This window comes from Chelonia mydas, chromosome 9 (assembly GCF_015237465.2).
Source record: "Chelonia mydas isolate rCheMyd1 chromosome 9, rCheMyd1.pri.v2, whole genome shotgun sequence".
NCBI lineage: Eukaryota > Metazoa > Chordata > Testudines > Cheloniidae > Chelonia > Chelonia mydas.
In genome coordinates, this window is record NC_057855.1 from 78,981,906 (window position 1) to 78,995,729 (window position 13,824).

At 38.4% G+C, this 13,824-nt stretch overlaps 1 protein-coding gene across 9 annotated transcripts in view; it reads right to left on the bottom strand.

Annotated features, from left to right (window-relative positions):
• Positions 1-5,033: 5,033 nt before the first annotated feature.
• Positions 5,034-13,824, bottom strand: part of ZC3H12B (zinc finger CCCH-type containing 12B) — a 98,487-nt gene continuing 89,696 nt past the window's right edge. For all 9 annotated transcript variants that reach the window (XM_043521856.1, XM_043521851.1, XM_043521854.1 and 6 more), the window contains 3 exons: positions 12,771-13,005; positions 12,557-12,663; positions 5,034-11,346 (listed from right to left, as the gene is read on the bottom strand). In XM_043521856.1, coding sequence (XP_043377791.1) covers positions 9,923-11,346; positions 12,557-12,663; positions 12,771-13,005 — 1,766 coding nt within the window. In that variant the 3' untranslated portion in view covers positions 5,034-9,922. The remainder of the gene's footprint in view (positions 11,347-12,556; positions 12,664-12,770; positions 13,006-13,824) is intronic.

Below are 13,824 nucleotides of genomic sequence, written 5' to 3' on the forward strand. Positions count from 1 at the left end.
CCCTCTTCCTGGATCTTGGTTTCTTTTTTGTGCTCAGTTGTTCTTGAAAAAGATACTTGATTTCCAATAGATCACTATTGAGTTCTTTCTTTTTTCAGTGAAGCACATGTTCTGGTTCCTCTCATGATTTAATCATGTACATTGCTGGATTTCTCTTGTCAGGAAAGATAGCGTCTTAATTTTTAGAAGTGGTTAGATGTAAAAGGATAACCCTGAAACAATTGTCCCTGTTCGATCAGATGTTGCCTATATGGTAGACTTACACACTACTGTGCTTAAAAGGAAAGTCAGTTTGCATAAAAATCCCAGAACTGTCCTTTGGCCTCATGGTTAATGTCTTGGGACAAGATTCTGGAACAGTTCCAAGAGAACCAGCTATCTCCAGGTTGGGTTCAGGGCTTTGATCAATGACCTGACTTTAATTAAGGTTTCTGCTCCTTACACAGCAGAACATTTAGCAAATTAAGTGATAAAGGCCTTGATGCTGCAAGGATTCACAGATCCAATTCCAGGATTGAGGTCCTAAGTATATAAAGGGAAATATTACAATACATCGGTGTGTTAGAATGGTGGGAAAATTTAGAGCACACCATAGTCAAGGTGCAACAGACGAGAATTTTTTCTGGAAAAGAATACAAGGCACAAGCAGCAGCTAACAGGGCTTCCTGAGTTTTAAACAAACTACTGCAAATGAAAAAACAGTGAAATCCGTGCTGATTTTAAATACAAAAAAGAAGCTTACAGGAAGTGGAAGATTGGATATATGACCAGGGAGGAGTATAAAAATATTGCTCAGGCATGCAGGAGTGAAATCAGGAAGGCCAAATCACACCTGGAGTTGCAGCTAGCAAGAGATGTTAAGAGTAACAAGAAGGGTTTCTTCAGGTATTTTAACAACAAGAAGAAAGTTAAGGAAAGTGTGGGCCCCTTACTGAATGAGGGAGGCAACCTAGTGACAGAGGATGTGGAAAAAGCTTATGTACTCAATGCTTTTTTTTGCCTGTCTTCACGAATAAGGTCAGCTCCCACTGGGCAGGACAGCATGGGGAGAAGGTGACCAGCCCACTGTGGAGAAAGAAGTGGTTCAGGACTATTTAGAAAAGCTGGACGAGCACAAGTCCATGGGACTGGATGCGCTGCATCCGAGGGTGCTAAAGGAGTTGGCGGATGTGATTGCAGAGCCATTAGCCATTATCTTTGAAAACTTATGGTGATCAGGGGAGGTCCCGGATAACTGGAAAAAGGCTAATGTAGTGCCCATCTTTAAAAAAGGGAAGGAGAAGGATCCGGGGAACTACAGGCCAGTCAGCCTCACTTCAGTCCCTGGAAAAATCATGGAGCAGGTCCTCCAGGAATCCATTTTGAAGCACTTAGAGGAGAGGAAAGTGATCAGGAACAGTCAGCATGGATTCACCAAGGGCAAGTCATGCCTGACTAACCTAATTGCCTTCTGTGACGAGATAACTGGCTCTGTGGATGAAGGGAAAGCATGGACGTGTTATTCCTTGACTTTAGCAAAGCTTTTGATACGGTCTTGCACAGTGTTCTTGCCAGCAAGTTAAAGTAGTATGGGCTGGATGAATGGACTATAAGGTGGCTATAAAGCTGGATAGATCGTTGGGCTCAACAGGTAGTGATCAATGGCTTCATGTCTAGTTGGCAGCCGGTATCGAGCGGAGTGCTCCAAGGGTCAGTCCTGGGGCCGGTGTTGTTCAGTATCTTCATTAATGATCTGGAGGATGGTGTGGATTGCACCCTCATCAAGTTTGCAGATGACACTAAACTGGGAGGAGAGGTAGATACGCTGGAGGGACGGGATAGGATATAGAGGGACTTAGACAAATTAGAGGATTGGGCCAAAAGAAATCTGATGAGGTTCAACAAGGACAAGTGCAGAGTCCTGCACGTAGGACGGAAGAATCCCATGCATTGCTACAGACTAGAGACTGAATGGCTAGGCAGCAGTTCTGCAGAAAAGGACGTAGGGGTTACAGTGGATGAGAAGCTGGATATGAGTCAACAGTGTGCCCTTGTTGCCAAGAAAGCTAATGGCATTTTGGGCTGTATAAGTAGGGGCATTGCCAGTAGATCGAGGAATGTGATCATTTCCCTCTATTCGACATTGATGAGGCCTCATCTGGAGTACTGTGTCCAGTTTTGGGCCCCACACTACAAGAAGGATGTGGAAAAATTGGAAAGCGTCCAGCAGAGGGCAACAAAAATGATTAGGGGACTGGAACACATGACTTATGAGGAGAAGCTGAGGGAACTGGGATTGTTTAGTCGTCAGAAGAGAAGAATGAGGGGGGATTTGATAGCTGCTTTCAACTACCTGAAAGGGGGTTCCAAAGAGGATGGATCTAGACTGTTCTCAGTGGTGGCAGATGACAGAACAAGAAGTAACAGTCTCAAGTTGCAGTGGGGGAGGTTTAGGTTGGATATTAGGAAAAACTTTTCACTAGGAGGGTGGTGAAGCACTGGAATGCGTTACCTAGGGAGGTGGTTGAATCTCCTTCCTTAGAGGTTTTTAAGGTCAGGCTTGACAAAGCCCTGACTGGGATGATTTAGTTGGGAATTGGTCTTGCTTTGAGCAGGGGGTTGGACTAGATGACCTCCTGAGGTCTCTTCCAACCCTTTGATATTCTAGGATTCTATGAACAGGGAATGAAGCCACACAAGAAAGCAAAGTCAGGAGTGGGTTGTAAGGAAAAAATAAGGGACAGAGATACCAATTTTTAAAAAAGTGACTGACTGTGATTACCCATCTGGACAGACCTGCCTTTCAAAGGGTAAGTGCTCAGACTTTCTGGAAAACAGATCCCATTATGGCATCTTCAGTTGAGCACTCAAAATAATCACTTCTAAAATTCTTGGCCAGCCTGGGATAAAGGTAACAAGGGCTCTTACAAATGAGAAAGTACAGATAAACAGCAAGGCCCATATTTTTAAAGGTATTTAGGCATTGATCCATTCAGCATTGCAAGGTCTAACACCTAAATACTGTTAAAATTATGTGCCTAAGTAAGTCCAGTAATATAGAAGGTACGTTAGTGGTAACTTGTCCAAACTTCTTAACTTTGATAAATTTGGAAGACCTTGTAAAAAGTGACTGAAAGCAATTGAGAGAGTACTTAATTTTTGAACTTATACAGCTCGGAAGACAGATAACAAGGGAGTAAGCCAGCAATTGTTGTATCTGATAGTTTTGGGGGTTTTATCAAAGCAAATGTAGCAGTTTAGAAAGGAAGGAAGTATGATCTTGGCAAATACTATCTCATCTAACTTCGGATTCCTTTATCTTCTAGAAGTTCTGTTTTATTAGAAACATGTGCATCAAGTATTGTGAATTTCAATCTTGTCAAGCAAACCTGGTTGCTTTCTTTACTAGAAGTATAACTGGACTGGGTGAAGGGAACATGGTAGATATGTTTTCCCAAAGCATTTGAATGTTTTTCCATCCCACATAAGATTTCCTGAAAAAGGATCATTCCTGTGCCTTGAAAGCTATCTGAAAGACCATGACCAAAGGGAAGTTATAGACAGCCATGAGCAGGTGAGGGGAGGTACCTGATAAATTGTCACCGGGATAAATATTGGGTCCAGGCATGGAGTGTGAATTGTGGATTCTTGGGGGAGGAAGCATGCCATTGAACTGTTACTCCCTTTATCTTTGGCCAACCCACTTTCTGATAGCTTCCGAATTCCTCCACCTGCATAAGAGGGATTAAAGGCCTGAGGCTCCCCTCCAAACAGAGGTTGGGGAGCCAGGGACAGTACATCAGAATGAATTGTCCCTGGCTCCCAATGTCAGAATTTGAATCCAGCAACTAATATTAGTATATTAATTAATGGAACTAATTAGTGAAACTGCTAAGATAACTTTTTGGCTTTGAATACAGATCAGCATGACACATTGTACTGGGAAGAATGTTTTGTGTACTGACTTGATTATTGTGGTACCTACATTTATTAACATGCCCTGATGTGTCATTATAATGGTAATCTAAACAGATTAATGTGGCATGAGGACATTTTATGGAAGCACATCTTAGGGAGGCAGCAAAACAGATTTCAAATTACCTATATTATTGGGGCATGTTAATTTAGGTTTCCATTTACAGATTGACCTGGAAAAGCAATTTAAAAAAAACCCCTAAGAATTTTTAAAAGGGTAGGTGTTAGGTACTGATGATGTACTACTGAAATGTCCATAGAAAATAAATAAGTCTACAAATCAGTTTCTTTGCAGAATCAGCATTGTATAAAACTTTTCTTTCAAATTCAGCATAGGTTTCTTACGTAATGTGTGCATTTCCATTTCTTGACTGTTTAATTTCTTTTTTTTAAAAAATGTTCTAGCATCAGGTAAGCCTCTACCCACAAGAACTCTGGTTCATGTTATCAGTAATACGATTTCTTTTTTTAATTAAAAAGAATAGGCATCTTAAAAAAAATGAGAAAGATCTGTTTCTATAGCTTACATTTCATCTGAAGGGACAAGATTATTTAAAAAGCTAGATAAAACTATTTGGGTCACTTGTATATTTGGATACAATTGGAGATAGTGATTTCTCTTAAAGATAAACTAAAATTTCTTTAAAAAAGGTAATTACACTCTAAGAACCCAAATCATGCATAGAAAGTATTAATTTTTTTAAAAAATATTCCCTCCTTTATTTACCATTCATCATGCTCTGTGTTCAGTTTCTCTTTAACAATCAAGATTTTTCAGCTTCCTAGACAATGTGTTTTACCTTGAAATGCAAACCCTTTCATTTTGGCCCTGATCCGTGGTGCACTTAAGCATTTGAGTAACTTTTACGCACATGAATAGTCCTTTTAGCTAAATAGGAAGACTTGTTACTCAGGTGCTTCTGTGCTTGCAGGATCTTGGCAAATGTCAGTAAGTAAAAAGGTTCAGGTTTAATCTCTTAATCCTAAACAAATGTAGACTGAAATTTGGACACATCACAGTGCTTTTCATACTCCGTTACCTAAAGGAATTTATAAAGTAATGAACTAGAAACAGGTAGTGCAGGGACTTTCATAAGTTTATTGAATAAGTAAATCCATATATAATCCATAACATTAAGTGTTCTGATCATATTTAATAGCTGTGCAAACCCGTTACACATTACTGGGGGGGAGAGAACAAGTAATATTTTACAATCAACCTAAAATGTCTTCCAGGTTTGCCTCATAATACCACTAACAAACCTTTAAATACATTCAGACAGGTTTTATGGGGATTTTGCACACTACATCACTAATCACCACCACATGCATGTGCTAAACAGGCCAAAGTGACAGATTGAGCTTCTTCCTCAGAGACTAACCAAACAGTGTAACAGGGAAAGCATACTGTGATTTCTATGTAATAGTGCACTTACATTCTTTAGCCTGAAATATTGTGGTGGGATTTTTACATATAATACACATACAGACAGTCTCACACGCAACAATCTTTCAGCAACAAGAAGCCTTAGGCAAGAGAAATGCTCTGTCATTTAAAAAAAAAAACCAAACTGTCAACATTTACTGTTGAAAGTTCCAAGTGTATAATGGTGAAACATCTAATGGTCTGAACTGTGAACTTACTGCACCACTCCCCGTTCAAGTAATCAATTGATAGTTCAAAATTGGTTAATACTTAATTCCTCAGAACAGCATCTCTCTGAAATTGCTGTGCTTTTTTTGACTAGTGCTGTTGTCACATGCTGCTGTGGAGTAAGACTGGGCTCACAGTATGCCCTCTGATGGAGTTTTCTTAGGTGGTGGTAAGGAAACGGAACCATATACGTGCCATCTTCCAAATGTTTTGATATAGTAAAATTTTTAAAAGTGAGTAATATGGGGAAATTTCTTCATTCACACCTTGATCATTCTGATTTTTTTAGTCATTAAAAATCACTCCAAAAGGCAAAAATTCACATTTTCAGAGGCAAACTGGCTTTAAAAAAATAAAATAAAAATAATAATAATAAAAAAAATACTTTGGTGATAAGTTATTTAGTCAGTCTGCTTTACAGTTTGTTCTTATCAACCATACACATTCTTTGCATTTTAAAAACAGTTAAATTAATCAGAACTTTACAAAAAGCTAAGAATACGGCCATGCTAGTGAATGCATTACATGCAGCATTAGGTAGAGCATTGCACACTTAGTACAGTGATTTACGAAGACCATGTACTGGTTTAACGTCCATTTTCACTCTTTTTGTCATTGAGACTTACATTATATTTGGGTCAACCAAAAAACCCAAAGAGTTTTTATAAAATTTTACAACAATTAAACAGTAACGTTTAATTCTACAAATGGATAAAGCAAACTACTGTAGCTCAATAGTACGCCAACAGGACTAATAGTAGTCAAATAATCTATATACACAAGCTAATACAATACTAAATACAATGTGATATTTACAAAAACATTAAGTAGCTTCAGGTAACATTCCAGAAATACATTTAATTTATTCCAAATCATTACTCAGTTGCCTAATAAACTGAAGGTAAGGTAATGTAATCTTCGGTGACAAACTACATAAAAGTAAGATAGCTGAGGAACACGAAGACCAGCAAGCTAGGGAGGCCTGGGATGAAAACATGGCCATATTGACTTCAATAGGTCAGGATTTCACCCAATTTTATTTTTTGCTGTTCTTTATCTAGGACTATGATAGTCTTTGGAGTTTTTTTCTTTTTAAATATATACTCTGGAATTGTTCTATTACACAAATTAAAGTGTATTTAAATATTGTGCTCTCAAAAAGAGCATTTATACAAACTCATATTTACAATAATGATCGTGTGTTTCTTGGGATCAATTCTTCTGTGTTTGAAGAAATCTAAGCTTAAGTGCTGAAGGTTAATGAACGTCAGTGTTTTGAATTGGCATTTGAAGATATCTTAAAACATATGTGGATCATTGAATGTTCTAAGTTAAATTAGCTGATCAAGACACACTAAACCATGTTTATAAATTATTACTTTTAAGAGGAGGAATAACTTTTAAGCAAAAATTCTGCAGACCATTTCTACAAGACTTCATCATTTTTTCCCATATTTCTACACAATGTAAACATTCTTGGCTCATTTTAGAAAAAAATGCCTTCAAAGAAGTGCCTTAGAGAAAGGGTTTGCTGGATTTATACTAGGATTCTACTCTCACTCCTTCCTAATAAATACAAGGCCCTGAAGAAGACTGAATTTACTACCAGGTTAAAGTCAGTGAAAGAGTTAAAATGACTAGACAATTCCTACAAGATACATTATCTCCATAAATCGTCCAAAACCTTATGCAGTAACCTCTGCTCTGTATTACAAATAAAGTATGCTGAGAGACATCTCTACCAAAACGTCTTGCAAGAGTTTGTATAGTTGGGGAGAAGGAAAACATTTTTCTACATACACATTTAATTCCATGCAAGATGGAAAGTGTGAGTACACAAAACCTCATTTTAAAACTAAATCATACATGTATAATTAACCCGTTAAGCAAAGTCTACAGCAGTTATATTGTTACAGTTCTATTTATAAACACATGCAGATGATTCATTAACACTGACAATTTTTACATAAAATTCCATTGCAAGAATGTATTTGTTTAATAAATAGACTAAAGATAACTTATGTAATATAATGCTTTTAAGTGTACACACAATATCTGTGCACCTGTAATAAAGTGGATTTGAAAAGTTGTCCTTGTTTGTCTAAAAACTACAAGTGCCCATTTTAAATAAAAAGATTCATAATTACCCATGGGCTACTTCCCTGTGACACACAGTGTCACAAACATGGTGAAAATGCAATACTGAAGTTAATCTAGAGATGGTTTTTGTACATTTTTTTATACAATCAAGAAAAAGAGAGATACAATTTGTATCAACAAACAAAAGGTCATTTCTGGTTATTTGAGGCATTACTCTCAGCTGCTTTTACCATAAAAGAGAAGAGAATATGAAGTAATTGGAAATTAAAAAATATAAAATGCTAGTTAAGATATGCTTTGAAAGTTGGTCAAGAGTAAAAATATTTTTCTATAGTTATATGCTAACTTTTTGAAGATTAGTTCATTTTTATTAACAGCAATGATCTGCAACTAATTAAAACAATTATTTTTAATACTCCAGGTATGAAGAAAACAATCTTCAAGTTAATGCAATTTGAACACACAATGATATGGCCATGACAAAATATGTAAGTAGTCTGAGAGATACCTGTGTGGACATTAGAATATTTATCATGTGTGAAATGGTGTGAACAGCCAACATACTAATACATTTACTTTAATTGCATCTGTAACTTTTTCACATTTTGCACATGATAAATAGCCCACAAGATACACTTAGAATCAATGCAGGTTTTACAGTAGCAAGTGGAAGTAGTGATGTAGTAGTCTTTGGTCCTCAGACAAACAGAAACAGAAAGCAGCATGCAAGCCATTATCAAAACACCAGAAACAACCCTGACTGCAGCCTCACGTTCTGTGTGTTTCACAGTAAGAAACATTTAGGCAGTGTCACACCTTCTCATGAAGAAACAAAAGGCCATAAACCAGGCCTTCTCAACTTTCATGAAAAAAACTACAGTAGAAGTCAACAAGTCCTAGCTCGAGACATATCGAGTTAGTAATGGTTCAAAATGTTGAAATATACATCGATTTAAAAAGGGCGTCCATTCAGTGCAGCTTAAAAAAACCAATAAACGCCTCTTATGGAGGCATTTAGCTACAAAGGTTCCCACCCCTGAGCAAAATACTAGTTGCGCAAACAATGCCACACACAATTTTTTTTCTTGCCTGTCAAAATAAAAACTTTAAAATCCTTCAGGAGGAAAATGCACGCCTTTGGGTCAACCTGAAGTGCAAAGTAGGCCAGGTTGCAGCAAGCCAAAGATGTAGCATCCCTTTTCAGAACCAGCCCCTCTCCCCTTTTAAACATTGTCTATTCATCTGTTGGAGTGTAATTCTAACCCTTCAAATACTATCCCTAGCCACAAAAGAAGGGTTGCAGTTTCTACTAAACTGGATATTCACACTTTAACATCCACTGCCTTCCCCTCCATTTGAGGGTGAGTAATGAACAGTGCATAAGTAAAGTGACAGTCTACAGTTGACCCTTAAAATGTACTATTGTACATTTCGTACTCATCAGTACTTCTGAAGAGGAAGGCTACAGTTTATCCTACTTTTAACATTGAATTGGGACTCAATCCTGCAAGATTCTGAGCACTTTTGCCTAAATGCTTTGCTGGATTGTAGCCAATGGTGAATTGGGGCCAAAGTGCTCAGCACCTTACAGGATCAAGCCCTGGGTGGATAGATTTCAAAGCTAAGAGATACCAATTATGTTGACATTTAAAAGTGAAAAAGGGAATAGATTAGGTTTGTTTTACAAATGGAGGATTATTGTAATTGTTGGCAAGTCATCCCATTTAAAAAAATATTTGACCCAGAGGAATGCAGTGTCAAAGCCAAAGTTTTATGATCCCGGAATGTATAGAACGTATTTTGAAAAGCCAATTATATATTTATAATCAAATTGAAACTATACATTGATACATGCAATATAATTGCTAACAATAGTTTTGAATGAACAGCTTTAGACTCTAAAAGTGTAACCTTGTAGTTCTTAAATTATATATATTCATGCAAAAATGTATGCACTTCCTGTAAAATACCTTTAAAATGCCCTATTTTTGAAATCCTAAAATATTCATTATATTTACAATACAATCTGCTTTTATATAGTGCCTCACACATATATTTAATGATTGCTGTAGGGTACAGAATTTTATACCACAGAATTAGAAAATATTTACAATAGATTTGCCTACTTCCCTTATTTTTAATTTTTCCTCCAAATTCTGCCCACTATGCACTCAATACTATTTGTTTTTAAGAGCACAAAAAGAGGCTAACATTTTAACGCCCTGTTCTCAATTTGGCAACAATCATAGCTGCCAGCTGTTGTGCGTCTGTCATATGGGGATTTTTCTCCATTACCGAGAGGACAATACCAGCAGGGAAAATATTGCAGAGATTCTTGTATGTCTGATACTGATGTTCTGGAATAATATGCTGTTCCCGTGGCTCTCCACATACCCCAATCCAGGGATTCCTCCACAGTTGCTCCATCTTTTCAGGCATGCTTCTTACCATTACAGGTTCATAACATGGTTGCATGAGATTGTTGCTCAGTGGATAGGAGTGGTAAGCGTAAGTATCAGCAGCACATGGTAATGGATCCCAACTAGCATGCTGCTCTCGACAGAGGGGTGGCCTTCTCTGCCGCATAGGGTTACTTTCATAAAGCCGTGAGTCAGAAATACTGTCCATTCTTGTCATCACCAAGGCACGACTTGGCTGTGCAGTGGCTGATGGATGAACATTCTGAGGCACTGGGTAGTCTCCTGGACAACTGGACCGTGCTCCAACAACTGGATGCTGGACATGCAGTGCTAAATGGGAAACAGACTGTTTGCGAGGGAGTTGTTTAGGATCTTCAGTTCCATAACTCTGAACTCTAGTTAAGGCTTCATGGTAACCATGGGAAAAAGGCTGAAGACGATTTTGGGATGAAAGTCTGTGGACCTTCACATTGTCTTCTGCTCTGGTATCTGCTACACCCAGATACAAATCATTGTAAGAGGAATAAGAATCATTACTTGTATGGCTTAAGCGATTGTCAGGACAGGGGCTTGAATTTCTAGAGTACATCCCTTGGTCTGCATCAGCTCCATAATATTCTGTGTTACGCATACTGCTTATGCTCAAATTGGAGAAATCACTGAGCATGGAATAGTAGCCATGGTCTCCTAAAGATTCGTATTTGGGATACTGGTCTGTATAGCTAACAGAAGTGCCATGGCTATTGGTGACCAGTATGGGAGGATACTGCACACTGGCCATGTGTTCTAGTGAGGATTTTTGATGAGTAAATTGCGATGAACCTGGTACAGGGCTGCTTGCAGAACGAGTATTTAATGCACCAACAGCATGGCTTTTTGAAGGAGGGATTGTTGGTACACTTAATGCAGAAACAAGAGAAGGGACAGAGTTGGCTTCTGACTTCCGAGCTACTGATAGCCTTTCCTCAGGTTCCACAGCAACTGATCTAATGCTTGGGTCTGACTGGCGTTTGGGGGCAATGCGTTTCACTTCAGAACTGATTTCTCCTTTGGAAATGGAAGATCCTGTGCCACATTTGGCCAAAGCTCCCTCACTCATAGTTTTCACAGCAGACAATTTGGCACTTATTCGAAGCTCATCTGCTACTGACCTCTGAGGCTGATTTGCACGTTCTGGATGGTAATATTTACATTTGTGTCCATAAGTGCATTTTTTGCCTGCAAAAGAAGTCTCCAAATTAAACATGTCAAAAACAGTCAATCCCACAGGAAGCTATATTACAGTAACCTAAACAATCTATAACCCACTAACCCCTTCTTTTTGTCTCATGCCTGTAGAGATGTTAATGGGCCACTCTACCTTGAGTAGTCCCTTACAATATGTGCTAACTACTTATGCTAAACAATCTGTTCCACCTTGCATTTTGTTGTGAGGCTGGGAGAACCTTCCCAGACCTGAAGAAGAGCTCCGTGCATCTCAAAAGCTTTTTTCTTTCTTCAACAGAAGTTAGTCCAATAAAAAATATTGCCTCACCCCAACATGTCTCTCTAATGAGCTAAACAAAAAGATTCAGTGTTCACTACTGTATTACTTTAACTACTTTCTGAGTTGTAGTGTGAAAGTAGATGCTTATGGAAATAAAGAACTGAGAAGAGCACAGGCACCGACTTTCATTTTTCTGGGGGTACTCCACCCCTGCTCTGCTGAGGCCCCTTCCCCCAAGACCCCACCCTCGCTCCATCTCTTCCCACCTCCACTCCGCTTCCACCTCCTGCCCACCCCTTTACAGCTGATCGGCAGCAGGCACTAGGGGAAGGGGGCTGCCGATCAGGGATGGCTGGTGTGTGCTGAGCACATACTATTTTTTTCCCCGTGGGTGCTCCAGCACCGGAGCACCATGGAGTCAGCGCCTATGATAGAGTAATCTGGAGTTTTGTACATACGAGGGCAGCTACTGAGCATGTCTCCTGCTCACAGCTCAGCTGTGAACTGTGGTGTTCTCCCTCGTATTATAATTGTTGAGCACTGATAATCTGCTCGTTGCTGTACAAGACAAAAGAATATCTCTATCCCAGAAATTATACAGTACAGGACTTCTCCTTTGAGTAAAACCTATACAAAATGGTATGATAGCTTTTTAATGTGAATAAATGTCCACTATGAATTTGGACCCAGGGCTTCACAGTTGAAAACCTAAGTGTCTTAAACTTTTGAACTATTTGCCTATCCCAAATGCTCTGCTATATATGTTTCTTTAACAACAACAAACAAAAAAAGTGTAGATAGAAGCTAATGTCCAATCTGGATGCTAGCAAGTAAAACCAGTTTCTGGTTTTAAAAACTTAAGGGAAGTCTAATTACATGATATTAACTTTTTATTTAGTCTCCCCTTGTACACAGAACTCAATCTGACTGTTGTGAACCTACCGTAAGGGCATGGTTGTTTTTTATGTTCAGGAATAACAGGCCTTTTTCTTAGGAAATTTTCAAGGCTTGGACCATGACGTCCTAAAGGATCATCAGGAGGCATAAATCTGGGGGGGGGAGAGTAACAACAACAAAAAAACCCCGATGAAATATGAATTTCACTTTCCACTGTGAACTTTAACTGTAAATTCTACAATATGAAGAAAGAACATACTTGTCATTCACAAAAGAATACATTAGCAGGCGTTCCTCTATGAATTTCTTCCACTCTGGCTTTTCATTCTGAAGATCCCGATAATTGTCATTTGACACAATGATGCCATCTGAGTCAAAAGCCAGTTTTACTATGAACCGGTCATCATAGCAGACCACCCTTCTTCCCTGAACTCGCCGAGATGGGGTGAAGACAAGAATTTTTTCTTTCTCCAATTTACGTAAAATTTCTTGATCTGCAAGATAAGTTTAGATGGTTTAAATAACTGCATTAAGAAACAAGCCACTCCAAGTTTTTACTAGAAACGGTTTTTTGGTTGTTGTTTTTTAACTTTATATTGGAAAGGGAGTTCAGTAGTTCCTGACTAATAATAATACTTTACACTCAATATGCTCATGCTATGATCATGGGGGGAAATGTAAGCACCTACACTTATATGGCACTTTTCCTCCAGGGATTTCAAAGCACTTTACAAATATTCAGGCTTCTCACCCACTCCCATTCCACCAGCAGTGTACAATCAACCTGCTACTCCTAGCTCAAAAAACATATGCAAATACTGTGGGCCAAAGTCTATGCTTGCTCTACATCACCATCCAAGGATTCCACCTCTGTCAGAGGAATCCTGGGCTACTTGGCCACTATAAAGCAGGTGGAGTCAGGCCAAGAAGCTATCCTTATATTCCTAAAATCCTTCTCATTGGGAGGAAATAATAATTCTCTCCACAATACAGAAATGTATTTTATCAGTATTAGAAAAACCTGTATTATTCCTACTTGCAGGTACTTATAATGGACTTTAACTAGCAGTTTCAATTTGAGTGCTGAGCCTTCAGGTCGTCATCCTCCACCCAAAAGTTGACTATTTCAGTAGTGACATACATGTAAGTTTGTGAAGCTGTTGTGAGTATCTTTTGGGATGAAAGACAAAATATCATTTTACTGAATTAACATTGCCTCAAATTATTTGCTCCATGCTTAAGATAACCCTTTTAAACCAAGAAACAATTTTTTTTGCTACCATCTTGTAATAATACAATTATTTTACCACAGG